Source organism: Ochlerotatus camptorhynchus, unplaced genomic scaffold (genome assembly GCF_037179485.1).
Source record: "Ochlerotatus camptorhynchus isolate MF236.1 unplaced genomic scaffold, CSIRO-AGI_Acam_v1.1 ptg000230l, whole genome shotgun sequence".
Classification (NCBI taxonomy): Eukaryota; Metazoa; Arthropoda; class Insecta; order Diptera; family Culicidae; genus Ochlerotatus; species Ochlerotatus camptorhynchus.
The window spans coordinates 2132723-2147256 of NW_027040720.1; the positions used below are offsets into that span (position 1 = coordinate 2132723).

A 14534-nucleotide genomic window follows, 5' to 3' on the forward strand; every position below is an offset into this window, starting at 1 on the left:
TCTGCCGTCGTACGAAGCGGCTACTGTAAAAGATGATCTGGTGAGGCTCGGATTGAAACCAGAGGCAGTCCACCCAATGAGTCGACGGCCTATGCCCAATACCAACTATCATGACCAACTGTTTCTGGTCCACCTCACGAAGGGCTCCACCACCCTTGCTGCGCTCAAGAGCAACATACGTGACCTGTTTCAGGTCATTATCGACTGGGAATACTACAAACCGCAACACCGTGATGTGACCCAATGCACCAGTTTCCTCTCCTTCGGCCATGGCACTGTCATATGAATCCACGCTGCGACAAGTGTGCTATGACCCACTCGACGGCAACCTGTGCTCAAGCTGATGACACCGACCCGAAGTGCGTGAATTGCGGCGGAACTCACCGTGCCACTACTCGGGACTGTCCCAAGCGAACGGAATTCATCACCATGAGGAAGAAGGTGGCTACTAGCAACCAGCCAGGCCGGCATCGAAATAAACGTGCACCACCAGCCATCACGGACGAACAATACCCGGCAATCCATCCTCGTCGTCTGGTCCCAAATCTTCCACCGCTACCTCTCAACAACAGTCAACGAGGCAGCCCCTCAGCTCAGCATCGCCTCACTGCTGCTGCAGCTCTGTCAAATCAAGCTTCTGCCTCGGCGCCTGGACTATCGTATGCCCGTGTTGCCTCAGGTGACTCAGTTGACGAATCTCCGTTAACATCAGAGGAACTAGTAAAGCTGGTTGCAGAGGTGATCGTCATTCTGCGCACCTGCAAGACTCGATCTGAACAGCTTCATGCTGCCTTGTCACTCGTCACCAAGTATGGATCGTGAAGCTATAAAAATTGCAAATTGGAACGCTTGCTCACTGACGAACAAGCATAGAGAGCTACTCGATTTCCTCAACACCAAGGAGGTCGACATAGCTATCATCACCGAGACGCATCTGAAGCCCGAACTGAACGTATTCCTTCCCGACTTCCGGCTCGTCAGACTTGATCGCACCTGCTCTGGAGGTGGAGGAGTGGCCATCGCTGCAAGACGGAACATCAGTTGCCGGCTGCTACCAAACCTTCAGCTGAAAACAATTAAAACAATTGAAGCCATCGGAGTGGAGGTGAGCACATCACTTGGCCCAATCACCATCATCGCGGCCTACTGCCCCAAACAAACCAACATCAGGGACGGGTCGTCAGTGGCCCTCCGCAAAGACATCATCAAACTCACCCGGAGGAGCGGGAACTTTATCATCGCTGGCGATCTGAACGCAAAACATCAAGCTTGGGGCAACGGTCGGAGCAATAGAAACGGCATCATCCTCAATGAAGACCTGCAAGAGGGCCACTATACCATCTTGGCCCCGGACTCTCCCACCCGGTTGAGTCGGTTTGGGGTCCATGCGACCATCGACATCTTCGTAAGCAACATGGGACACAACGTCTCGCAACCTGTGGCATTGCAGGAGCTGAGCTCGAACCACTACCCGGTGGTGGCCGAAGTTGGTTCCTCGGTAAACCGATTCGAAACTTCCCGGCGCAACTACCATCGAGTCAACTGGGCGCAATATCAACACTGCGTCGACACAAACATCGACTACGATGTCCAACCGGGAACGTCGGAAAATGTTGACCGGTGTCTACAAACCATCGAGGAGGCAATTTCCCGGGCCAGGGAACAACACGTGCCAGTATCCAGACAGGTGAGTAACACTCTGAACCTTGAAAGCCCTACCAAAGATCTCATTAGACTCCGTAACTCCATTCGTAGGCAGTACCAGCGTTCTGGCCTGCCTAACTTGAAGACCAATTGTAATCGATTAACAAAGATCATTCAGGCCAGGATGGTGGATCTCAGAAATAACGATTTTGCTAGTAAGATCCGCTCTCTCCCAGATTGTGCTAAGCCCTTCTGGAAACTTACAAAAATTCTTAAAAACAAGCCTAGGTCCATTCCCCCACTGACCCCACTGGATCGTCCCGGCGACCCAGTGGTTCATCTGATAACTTCTGAAAAGAAGGCTGCCGCGATAGGTCAACACTTCGTCAGCTCCCATAATCTCGGACAAAACATCGTCAGCCCTCATGAATCTGAGGTTGCTGAAAATGCAACCAATCTTCTTCAGATTCCTAACATTTTTCCAGAGGAATCCGAGATAACGGCTGACGAACTGTTGGCCTATATAAAATCATCTAAAACATGAAGGCCCCAGGTTTCGACAACATCCTGAATCTGGAACTCAAACACTTGAGTTCCAGATTCTACAACCATCTGGCACTGATTTTTAATCAGTGCCTTAGACTGGGCTACTTCCCCTCGTGTTGGAAGTCAGCTAAAGTCATACCCATCCGGAAACCTGGGATGAATCCGTCCTCTCCGCGGACTAGAAATTCTGAGATCCACCTCCTGGCTGGAATTCAGACATTAGAAGAACGAAGAGTATTCATCCTGGAAAGGTTCAGAGACACCTGTCTGAGATCAAATCACCAGAGCATACGTGATCTAGCACGTTAGGTTAAGTTATACTCGTAGTTAGGTAGGTTATCACTTTTTTCAATTCAAATAAAACACATCCCCAAAGGGATATTCTGTAAACTAGTTGAAAAACGCAAATATTAAATTAGAATATCAAATTAAACAAAGATGAAGAGCCAAGTAGGCTAATCAATCAAAATGATACATCACTGTACTACCATAATCAACAGAAATAAACATAATTTTACTACTACTACGGCGCACAGTGGCATTCTGCATCATACCGTTGTGCAGTACAGTCGGTTGTTTGATTCGCTCGCTCAGTGCCAGTGATATTATTAGTGCTACGCGTTTGTTCACGTTTTCGGTCGTTTCGGTGCATCGCGTGTGATGTCGAAGCGGAAGAAGAAGACAGGCTCGAAGCAGGGTTCGAACCCTGCAACCCAGTCTAACGCTGCCCAAGGCGGCAAAAAGACGAAGAGCGACGCATCCGACCGTGGAAGTGTCCATACCCCAATGAATAGTGGTCCCCAGGATAACGCCACAGCAATCAACGGTAGTGACGTCGGTGATTTCGGCGGGTCCGTTGAAAACTTGGCCACGGGCGGCCAGAACGATCCGAAAGTGAAACTTCCACCTCTGGTGGTGAAATCAGTACCACTCGACAAGCTGGATCAAGAGATGGCATCCCTTGGCGTCGCTGCCGAGTACAAGCTGTGCGGGATTGGCACGAAAATCATCCTCCACACCGAAGCGGACTACAACAAAGCTTTGGCTTCGCTAAAGAATTCCAAAGTGGAATTTTTCACACACGACATCCCGGGCGACAAGCCATTTAAGGCAGTCATTCAAGGCCTTCCGAATTTCGAAGCTGAAATTAAAGACCGGTACAAGCTGGCCCCCATCGCCGTCTTTCGGATCAAGAGGAGGAATGAAAGCCAGAGGAAGTACCAGGATTGCCTTTTCCTGGTACACTTCAAGAAGGGGACGGTGACGCTTAATGCGTTGCAAGCAACCCGCTCGCTCTTCAACGTCATCATCCGTTGGGAGTCCTACTGTGGTGGCCGCCGCGATGTAACACAGTGTCAGCGCTGCCTCAACTTCGGGCACGGCACCTGAAACTGCAACATAAACCCACGCTGCAGCTTCTGCACCAAGGACCATGCCTCCTCCGACTGCCCAGATGACAGTCCTGAGGTTATCAAGTGTGCCAACTGTGGTGGTGCTCATCAGGGCTCTGACAGGCAGTGCCCCAAACGCGAGGAGTTCAAGCGTATCTGAAAGGATGCATCGATCTCCAACCAACCAGGACGTAAGAAAAATAAGTCCCCGACTTTCGGGCCAGGCAATTTTCCGCCTCTTCGAACCAACCAGCAACCGCGAGTGCAACCCACTCCCCCCCAACCAACGCCCGGTGAACAAATTCCACTCCCCCCTGGATCCTGGAGAACACCGCCAACGCTAGAAGGTATGTACTCGGTGGACGAGTGTTGGAACATGTTCGTCCATGTTGCAAGCGCTTTCCGCAAGTACACCAACAAGAACGAACAGTTCGAAACTATCGTGAAACTGGCTATGCATTATGGCGTCTAAGCCACTATGCATAGTCACATGGAACGCTTGCTCCTTAAGAGCAAATACCATCGACGTGGGCCTCTTCACCGAGACCCACCTCAAGTCCGACCACAACATCATTCGGCTTGATCGTACCAGCTCCCGGGGAGAAGGGGGGCTGTGTTGTGATCATCGTCAGAAAAGGGATAAAATACCACACTCTGTCCCATATCCGCACCTCTATCATCGAGGCCCTTGGTGTGGAGGTGGAGTCGGCGACTGGATACGTCAAATTCATCGCCGTCTACTGCCCTCGACAGTGTGCCGCCAGCAGTGGACTAGCGGCTAAATTCAAGAAGGACCTGTCCACCATCACCCGTACCGGTTCCCGCTTTGTAGTTGGAGGAGATCTGAATGCTCGCCATGAGGCCTGGCGAAACTACCAGCAGAACCAGAACGATCGTCTGCTGTTCGACCATTTGCAGCATGGGCTGTTCTCCGTTTGGTTCTTGGACGCGCCAACATTCATCTCACCGGCAGGCAACCCATTGACGCTAGACCTGTTTCTTACAAATACCGGCTTCTCCATGCCGGTAGCCTTGAACGAACTCAGCTCCGACCATCAACCGGTGTTGGCTGAACTCAGATACATATGTTGATGCCTGACGACGCGACACGCGACAATTCGAATGAGCCCCGAATTGAAGTGAAAGTGACAAAAACGAAGGAAGCAGTTTTCGAGTCATTCATTGCATCAATTGAAACAAGCCTTTACTTCAAATGAAATGAACTGATGCACTTGACGAACAAAACAAGCGATATTCAAGTCATTTTTGACAGGAGGAATGTTCATCGTGACTCAAAAACAAGAAACACAATGACTAACACGAAAATGATATTGCTCGAAATGAAGCGATTCCGCGGAGAGTTCATTTTCTATTCTTTGTTTCGAAAATGGAGAACTCTGGTCACAAATTCCCGCTGGTATCCCGTCTCAGACTGGCACAATCCCAAAGGAAACTTCTCTAGTACCAGCATCATGTAGAACACCGACCTTCACTATCGTCAGATCACCGGTTCGTCAGATCACCGGTTCGTCAGATCACCGGTTCGTCAGACACCTGCTGAAAAAGTCGCTACTAGGCTATCAAGCATCCCACGAGAAAGAAATGAAGGTGCGTGCTTCACGACGAAGAATCCAGAAGCTTAAGCCGAGTTTCGGGTAGGCCTGCCTTGGCAATGACACCGTTGATCGACGAAGCAGCAGGTGGTTCGAGTGCTATTTTGACCGGTAATCGCAATCCACCAGCTATGATGGATTTCAACATTTCTCCAACGCCGATGCACAGTGATTCCTGGCCGGTCAAAACCTCAAACATCAAAGTTGGTATTTTTTTATTTCAATATTTTTTTTATCATTTTTACATGTTTAGAGTATCTTAAATTGAATGATTTGTGCATGATGATTTTTTTATGGCTGTTATAGTGTAGCTATATCACAAATTTTTGAAAAAAATCGTTATGTTTCTTGATACTGTTTTGCTCAAATATAGCAAAAAATTATGTGTTTATCAACTTGGTTGCTTCAGAAGAAATGTTCCTCGGCTTATTTCACGTCAAATGGATGGTAAAAAAGAGTGTCTGCACTGTTTTTAGTGACAGTTTCAAATATAAATTTAGGAAAAATGCACTTTTTTTCACATTTAGACTAAACAAAACATATGAAGGACACATCCGCCCACTATCCTATAGTAACCAAAAGATAGCTAGAAAAGTAAGCTTTCAGATAGGCTTTAATAAGTTTTGCGATTTTTTGCGAAAGATGTTGAAATTAGGAATAACAAGTAAAGTGTTCTTTCGAAAATATCCGTTTCTAAGTTATATAACCTGCGGTGCATACGGTAGCAAGCTTCATAATGCCTTTTTCAAGGCACATCAACACGCACACACATACACACACGCACCATATATCTAACTCTTATGGTTCATGAGTTATGATTTTTTTAAACAAGCAGGTTAGGGTGGCCCCTAGACAATCGGCATTCTTTAAATATCTTTTTATACGTTCATTTCTCGTGAAATTTTATACTAGACATAAGAACCTTTTATGACGCATATTTTTGCTAAGGTGTTATCTCTTTTATTTGAAAAGTTATGGCTAGTTTTTGTTGAAAAATATAACTTTTTTTTTAATTAAATTAAATGCTTTAAACACAAAAAACTCTTCCAGCTTTTTTTGAACCAAAAATGAAAAAAAGACGATGTTTTCAATGAAGTTCAATGTTTGAAAATCGATTTACCCCATATTGAGATATTGACAATTGAAAGGAGCCATTTTTTCGAAGAAAATAGCCTTTAACTAGTTGTTTGAGCAAAAATATGCGTCATCAAAAGTTCTTAATTAATAAGAACAATGTTTTACGAGAAATTAACGCATGAAAAGATATTCAAAGAAAACCGATTTTAGTGGCCACCCTAACCTGTTTGTTTAAAAAAATCATAACTTATTAACCATAAGAGATAAAAATGTTGTGTCTTGAACAAAGTTGCTTTGAATTGAATGTTCTACAACTGTTTAGAACACTGCTTTGGTCTATCTCAAATAATAAAAAAGTTTGTATTTTAAATTCACCAATTTTATGGACCACCCTAATTTTACGAACATAAAAAGATAAAACAAAAAACATGAAGCAACTTTCCCTACGAAACCATACACCTAAAACTGACGGTTTGGGCGCAAACATTGTTGTCTTCCTATATACGGCTTTGGGACCATTGTGCATTGGCTTTGGTTCTACTATACTCCTTTTTGTGACGTCTTGATTGTCAAGTTTTCTTCGTACTGCTAATAAACATTTATTTCAACTGTTTTTTGCCTATTTGCAACAATTTTGAGGTTTTGGCCAACTTTTGTTCTAAGGGGAACCACTGTGCAATGTCAGACGAGCTGACGATCTCCAGATGAACAAATGAACAGCATTCAGCGGCAATTGGCAGCAAAACCGTCTGCTCAATCATGTCAACCATCGTCACAAGTCGACCAGCGGGGTGAACAGCCGGTACCATTAGCAATGCCGGAAAGAATACCTGCATTCGAGTTCCCCATAAGAAGTTCGGTAAGTCAGACGAGATGATCAGCTTCCTCATTCTCTTTTACACCGCAATGTCCAGGCAACCAGATGAATACCGTGTTGGGTGGCGCGTACTCTTGGATGGCCTGTATCCAGGGGTGCCTGCTGGTTACAGATTCAAGTACAGTGACTACACTAGCAGAGTCTGTGAAAAGTGCGATTGGCCGTGTATCCGGGGTAGTAACTGCGATAAAAGCTGCGGCTGCCTCGGCGGAAAAAATAGAGCACTCATCCAGCAGCCTGTGACACTCCTTTAGGTGGTCACCGGAGATGCCGATGCCCACCCTTTTCTGGGCTACGGAACCGTCCGAGTAACGGATGGCGTATCCAGCGTACTTCCTTCTCTGCAAATCCAATACCGCCTGATTTACCGCAGAGGGATTGGAACCAGCCTTGAAGTGCCGTTTGATGGTGTGGTCAGTCTTAATTGGCGGTTTGTTCCAGCCTCTGGCTCCAACCCAATGTGTCTTGCACACTGGGGGGAGAGCTCGGTTGGAGATTTCCCTGAGGAGCTTCCCAACAAACATTGAATGTTGAAGAGCTTATTCAGGCATAAACAAGCTTCTTCAGCTAAAAAATTGCTTATTCAGCTGTTGATCATCTCAAATTGTTTGTTGAGTTGTTGGCCTCCTTTAGGAGGGAACCCTCCTCGTCTGTACGTGACGTTATCTCATTCAGCCCGATGGCGCGTTTGCATATAGTCCCGGTAATCAGGCGGTCGAAGGGGAGTACTCCTCCCTCAATGCAGGCGGCGATCCCGGGGATATCAGGAAGGAGTCCGGAAGAAATCCGGAGTGCTTGCTGGTAGACTGGTGTAAGCCTTTCGACCAGGCGTGGTTTGGCAAGGTACGTAGCCTCGATGCCGTAGGTCAGCCGCGAGTTTACTATAGCCTTCGCAACATTGAAGCATGAGGTCCGGTTGGCGTTAGGATGTCGGCCTGCTAGTGTCCTCAGGATGTTTAGGCGCTGTATGCAGGCACTCTTTACCTCGTTCAGGTGCGTGTTGAATGTAAGAGAGCGGTCGAAATGCACACCAAGTATCCGAAGGGTTTTTCTGAATGGAATTACCTCGTCCTGGATGCTGATCTTCGTGCTGAGGATCCGGTGATTCGACGGACAAATATGAGTGTACCCGCTTTTTGCTGCGGACATCTGGAATCCCGCGTTTGATGCCCAATTCGAGATGTAGGCCGTGGTATGAATAATTTTTGTTCGAAGCGCTTTGACAGTCTCCTTAATTGCCATAAGGACGATGTCGTCTGCATACACGAAAATGAAGATTCCGACCGGCAACCTCGTGAATACCTCATTCATCCTAACGAGAAAGAGGGTGACCGCTATCACCAACCCTTGCGGTACGCCAGTCTCGTCGTCGAAAATCTTGGATCGGCAGTTTCCCAGGACAACCTGGAAGGTCCGGTGCGAGAGGAAGTTCTGGATGAACTTCAACACGTGTCCTTTTAGACCTCAGGCTATCAACTGGTCCAAAACACCTGGCATCCATGCCCGGTTGTAGGCCTTCGATAGGTCAAGCGCAACCAATTCAGCGTGATGGTTATTTGCGGACATTGACGATAAAGCTTCGCTGAGGGAGCCGAGGTATGTGCTGGTCCCGTGACCTGGTCTTAAAGCATGCTGTCGGTGGTCCAGGTGTTTCCCTTCCTCCAGGTACAGGATCAATCTCCTGTTTAACATTCTTTCAACCAGCTTAGACGCACAGCAGCTCAACGAAATGGGTCTAAATTTGTCCACCTTGTGCCCTGTGGAGTTCAGTTTGGGGATTGGGACGGTCATGCTGTGTTTCCACTGGTCAGGGAAAGTGTCACCCATTCATTCCTGGTTCACCAACTCTAGCATCCTAGCCTGCTCCCCGATAGGAAGGTATCGAAAGAGACGATATCCCACTTCATCAGATCCAGCAGATGCGCCTCTAGCTTTAGATAAAGCAGGGGCGAGTTCATCCATGCGGAAGGGTCGATTGATGTCCAGGTTGTCGCTGTCATTCGGGATCGGGATGTTTCCTATCGAGTGGATAGTCGTTTCTGTCGATCGATGACAGCAACGTGAAGTAGCTGCCGAGGATGTCGACGATTTCAGCTTTCATGAAACTGTAAATCTCCACTAACCTAGATTTAAGATATTAATAATGTATAACACAAATGATAATTTTGCTCTGTAAAGTTTATTCGATTGAGCCTGTATAAATAAATTGATTTACAAAAAAAAAAAAAAGAAAATACGGATTACAATTTTACAGCAGATGTGGTATTAGGCTTTCTTTACTATTGTGTATTATTTCTTAATGAATGAGTTATTTGCTATCCCGAAGTGAGTGACTACGCTGACATTACACCCCATATCCATGTGTCTACTAATCCCTCTACTCATGACCCGTTCGTCCGAATGAAATCCAATCTGCTTCGGATCCTTTTTTAAAAATTCCAAAGCCTTCTTCCTTGCTAAGAAAACCGCAGTACAATTTTGACAAGCGTACTATAGTGCCATGCCATCCATCCCATCATTATCAGTGTAATTCCCGTGCTCTAAGCATTTAAGAGCTTGTAAGAGCATTCAACCGAGTGGCAAATATAATGAAGCATCTGCCATACCCAATAGAGGGTTCAAGAAAGATCCATTATTGATGCCACCGCACGTGATTATGTACATCCCCCACTGGTGATGCCCCTTCTGCTTGCCAGCCAACTAGCGACGATAGACAATGGGAATTAGTTAGCTCGATGTGAAAAGTTGCTTCGGTGGTCTAGCTCTACAATTCAAACCGAATAATGCATTAGGTCCTAAGCAACATTGGCAGATCCCCAAGGCCATGCATATACATTTCCAACTATTTTCAACACACAGTTCGATAACAAAAGCTATTTTCTAGCATCTAATATGGCGTACTCGGCAAAAACCGATATTGTATCCAAGTCGAAGATCCATGTTACTTAGGACCTAATCCATTGTTCAGCTTGAATTGAGTGCCGATGGTCTGCCTGCCACGCTTGAACAAATTTCATAATTGAACATTTTGAATACTCTCGTAGCGGATTTTGAAAATTTCATGAAGAGGATTTAAATTTCCCGTTTGGAGCTGAGTCAAGCATTTAATAATTTGGCAGAATCAACCAAATTTACTCTATAAACAACTTGAATCAAATGAAAAGAACGCATGATTCATTCGCAGTATTCATAGGTCAACAACAATGTGCATATTATTCTGCAATTTCCATTTACCAATTTCTGGAACCAATAAATAAACCCCTTTTTCATATCATCTCTCTCCCCATATGCATAAAAAGTAAAACTACATTGCCTGCAGACCCTTTCAACCCGAACCATAGAGGGAAAGAACAAAAAATTCTCGCATTTCATTTGAGCTTATATGAGTACCTAACCTCAAAGAAAAAAACTTACCTTCCTCGTCCAGCAGTATGTTGTCGGGCTTGATGTCCCTATTTGGTACCGGTAGTAGCCACAGCCACACAGCCACACAGCCACACACACACAGGAGACCATTCCAGCCGGAGGTGAAGCGGAAAAAGTGGAAAAGACAGAGGGAGAGAGAAAATTTACATGAATACGTTATGATTATGAAAAAAAACCATTCAGGCAGACGTCGGAAAATAAATGAGGTAATAAAATGAGGAATTTGCCATGCATTATTCATTATTATTGTTGCGATGGGAGCTTTCCGCCGTGCCACCTCGAGCTTTGACTTGCAACTTTCTAAATTGACTCTTTAACAGCTCGGGACCGGGTTTTCGGTGCCAAATTTACTCAGAGGAGCATACATTGAGTTAAATATTTAATGGGATTGGAACTCGTTAGATTGCAGAGGAAACCCCACAGGATAGCATCCAGAAGTTCAGCATTGCCGTGAGGCAGTGAGGCTTCTGAATTATTCATCTTGGCGTTTGATTTTCTGGTCGAGAAAGTGTAAGTGAAAATTTAAGATGAGAGCGAATTGAAAGTGTCATTTAGATTAACCTACATAGAATGCGAAAAGGCAAACAACGATAGCGGTAGAAGAACCATTGAAACCAGTTCAAAATTTGAAATTAAAATTCTCCAAGTGCTCAAAATTCTATAAATTTACAAATCATCTGTATAAGTCTCTGAACTTTTTAAATTATCTAAGTGTTTGAGTTATCTATGTTATTACAATTCTCTACATTTTAGAATTCAATTAATTATTAAAATTAAATTAATTCCTTCTCAAAACTCTAAAAATTTTCTACATTCTCAGTTTTCTGTACACCCGCTAAATTCTTGAGATGGTATTAATTCTCCACACTCTCCAAATTTTCAAAGTTTACTTAATTCTTTGAATTATGTATGTTTTATTCAATCCTCTATAATTTCGTAGCTCCCCGATTCTTTAAATTTCACAATTTTTCTGAATGCCGAATCCTTTTTTTTCAACTCGTTCAATTCCCTTTTGTTCCCTTTTATCGATGATGTAAAAATTCCCTGTAATTACTGAATTCTCACAAATTCTCTAAATTCTCTACCCACTAAACTTTCTAGATTTTATAAATTCTTTAAAATCTCAACGTTCTCTTAGTCTTCTTAATTCTTACCAAATTCTAAAAAAAAATCAAATTTACTAGTTCTCTAAATTCTCAAAATGTACTAAATTCCCCCAAAACGCTAAACTTGCCCCATTCTCCGAATTACCACATTCACTTAACTCTTTAATGTTCTATAAGTTCTCTAAATCTTCTTAATGCTTTCAATCCTCTTAATTTTCTAAACCCTCCTCATTCTCTAAACTTACTTACTTACTTACTTACTTACTTACTTACTTACTTACTTACTTACTTACTTACTTACTTACTTACTTACTTACTTACTTACTTACTTACTTACTTACTTACTTACTTACTTACTTACTTACTTACTTACTTACTTACTTACTTACTTACTTACTTACTTACTTACTTACTTACTTACTTACTTACTTACTTACTTACTTACTTACTTACTTACTTACTTACTTACTTACTTACTTACTTACTTACTTACTTACTTACTTACTTACTTACTTACTTACTTACTTACTTACTTACTTACTTACTTACTTACTTACTTACTTACTTACTTACTTACTTACTTACTTACTTACTTCTGCGCCTGAATATGCTTTAGTCACACGTCCCCGTAGCCAGCCGTTGCGGACAGTTTCATCAACTATGATGACCAGGTCGCCTTCCTGAAGAGGACGTACGTCAGTGAACCATTTAGTCCTTCGGGCGATAGTCGGCAGGTATGCTTGGATCCAACGCTTCCAAAACTGGTCCAACAGGTGCTGCATCAGTTTCCAATTAGTCCTCAATGATACTTCACCGTCGATCGGAATTCTGGCAGAGTTGTTGACCCCACTGGAATCCATCAACAAAAAGTTGTTGGGCGTCAAGACCTCTTGGTTCGGCTCATCGATGGGGAACGAATGTTAATGGATGGGAATTAACGATCATCTCAGCTTCCATCAGGCACGTCGCCAACTCTTCATCATCAAGTTTGTCGCGATGGAACAATACCTTGAAAGCGTTCTTTACAGAACGAACCTTTCGTTCCCATACTCCTCCCATGTGGGGAGCTGATGGTGGATTAAAATTCCACTTTGTGTCAGCGTTAGTAAAAGTGTTTGCTACTTTACGGTTGATGCTTCTGATTTCCTGTGCCAGCTCTCGCGCAGCACCTCGGAAATTTGTACCATTGTCGCTGAAGATCTCTTGAGGCGACCCCCTTCGTGCAATGAAGTGACGTATGGCCATCTTACAAGACCCGGTCGACAATGAATGCACGACCTCTAAGTAATCTGCTCTTACTGTTAGGCACGTAAACAGTGCCACCCAGCGTTTCACGTTTGTCCGGCCCCTTTTTATAATGATCGGCCCAAAATAATCAAGTCTTACGAATGTGAAAGGTCGCACGTATGGTTGTACTCTGGGTTGCGGAAGAGCTGCCATCTTTGGTGCGCGTGGAGCTGCATAAATAGTAAACACGACACCACATACATCGCTTGATCACCTGTTTCACGACGGAACGAAGTTTCGAAATATAGTATCGCTGTCGCAACTCATTTACAATGGTTTCCACATTGGCATGTGCGTATCTTTGGTGATACCGCATAACTAGCAGCTCTGTGACGTGGCCTTGTTTCGGAAGCACAATGGGATTCCGAAAGTTGAAAGCATAATACGCTGCCTCGGGGTCGATACGGCTTTGCATGCGAAGGATTCCATCGGCTTCAATGAATGGCGATAACTTAGCCAAGCAGCTTGATTTTTTCAACCGAATACGTTCGTCCGGAGGTAAAGTAGCATTCCTTCTCAATGTAGCTAGTTCCTTAGGAAATTCTTGTGTCTAGACCATCTTCCACATACTCTTTTCCGCAGCATCATAATCTTCTTGCGTCAGGATTACCTCACCAGTTTCAGAAGAACTCCTCTCCTTGAGACGACAGCATCTTCCAAAGTGATGAAGGTAGGCCAACATCTTCAGCAACGGATCTAGATTCGAGAACTTCGTGAGATCCACTATTAGGTCGCTTGATATTGCCTGATGTACATTGACCAACTTAAGTTCCTCTGGCGGCTCAATTATCTCCGGTTCTTCGTGGTCCCACTCGTTTTCCGGCAGATATAGAAAATCTGGTCCCATGTACCACTCGCTTTTCGGTGCGAAATCACGTCCGTGGCCCCACTTGGTCGCCTTGTCAGCTACGTTCATTGATGACCTTACCCAGTGCCACTCGTTTAGCTCGCTCTCGGATAGTATTTCTACAACCCTTAGTGCCTCATATTGTCGATACTTGCGTGGATCTGCATGTAGCCACGAAAGAACAGTTGTTGAATCCGTCCACAAGAAGCGCTTGTTAATAGGGAGTGTGTGATTCTTTTCAACCACCTTCATGAGCCTTACCCCTATCACAGCGGCATTCAACTCACTGCGTGGCGTAGATAGTGGTTTTAATGGTACAACTTTCGCTTGGCAGCAACCAGTGCGCATCTCGGTATTCCTTGATCTACAATGCGAAAATAGGCCACACCTCCGTACGCTATGTTTCCAGCGTCCACAAAAACGTGGAGCTGAAGGGAATCGTAGCTCCCCGGATCATAGTTGGGAAAGTAGCAGCGTGGTACTGTCGCGTTCGCCGTCGCCAATTTGCAAAATCCTTGTCGATGATTGGATCATCCCACTTGACACCAGATCGCCAAATATCCAGTAGCAGTGCCCGACCGTGAACTGTGTAGTTTGAAATTATGCCGAGCGGATCGAAATAGCTCATCACCACGCGCAAAACTTGGCGTTTGGTTGGAACAACATTACCCGTCATAAGAGGGAGTAGGTCCTCACGAAATTGTGCCGAAAATACGAACA

General features: G+C 44.7%; 1 protein-coding gene across 1 annotated transcript in view; it reads right to left on the bottom strand.

The window, feature by feature from the left end:
- Positions 1 to 14534, bottom strand: part of LOC135704081 (serine/threonine-protein kinase 32A) — a 440753-nt gene that overhangs the window by 65564 nt on the left and 360655 nt on the right. Inside the window, exon 6 of the mRNA XM_065225510.1 lies at positions 10563 to 10600. Within this exon, the coding sequence (XP_065081582.1) occupies positions 10563 to 10600 (38 nt within the window). The remainder of the gene's footprint in view (positions 1 to 10562; positions 10601 to 14534) is intronic.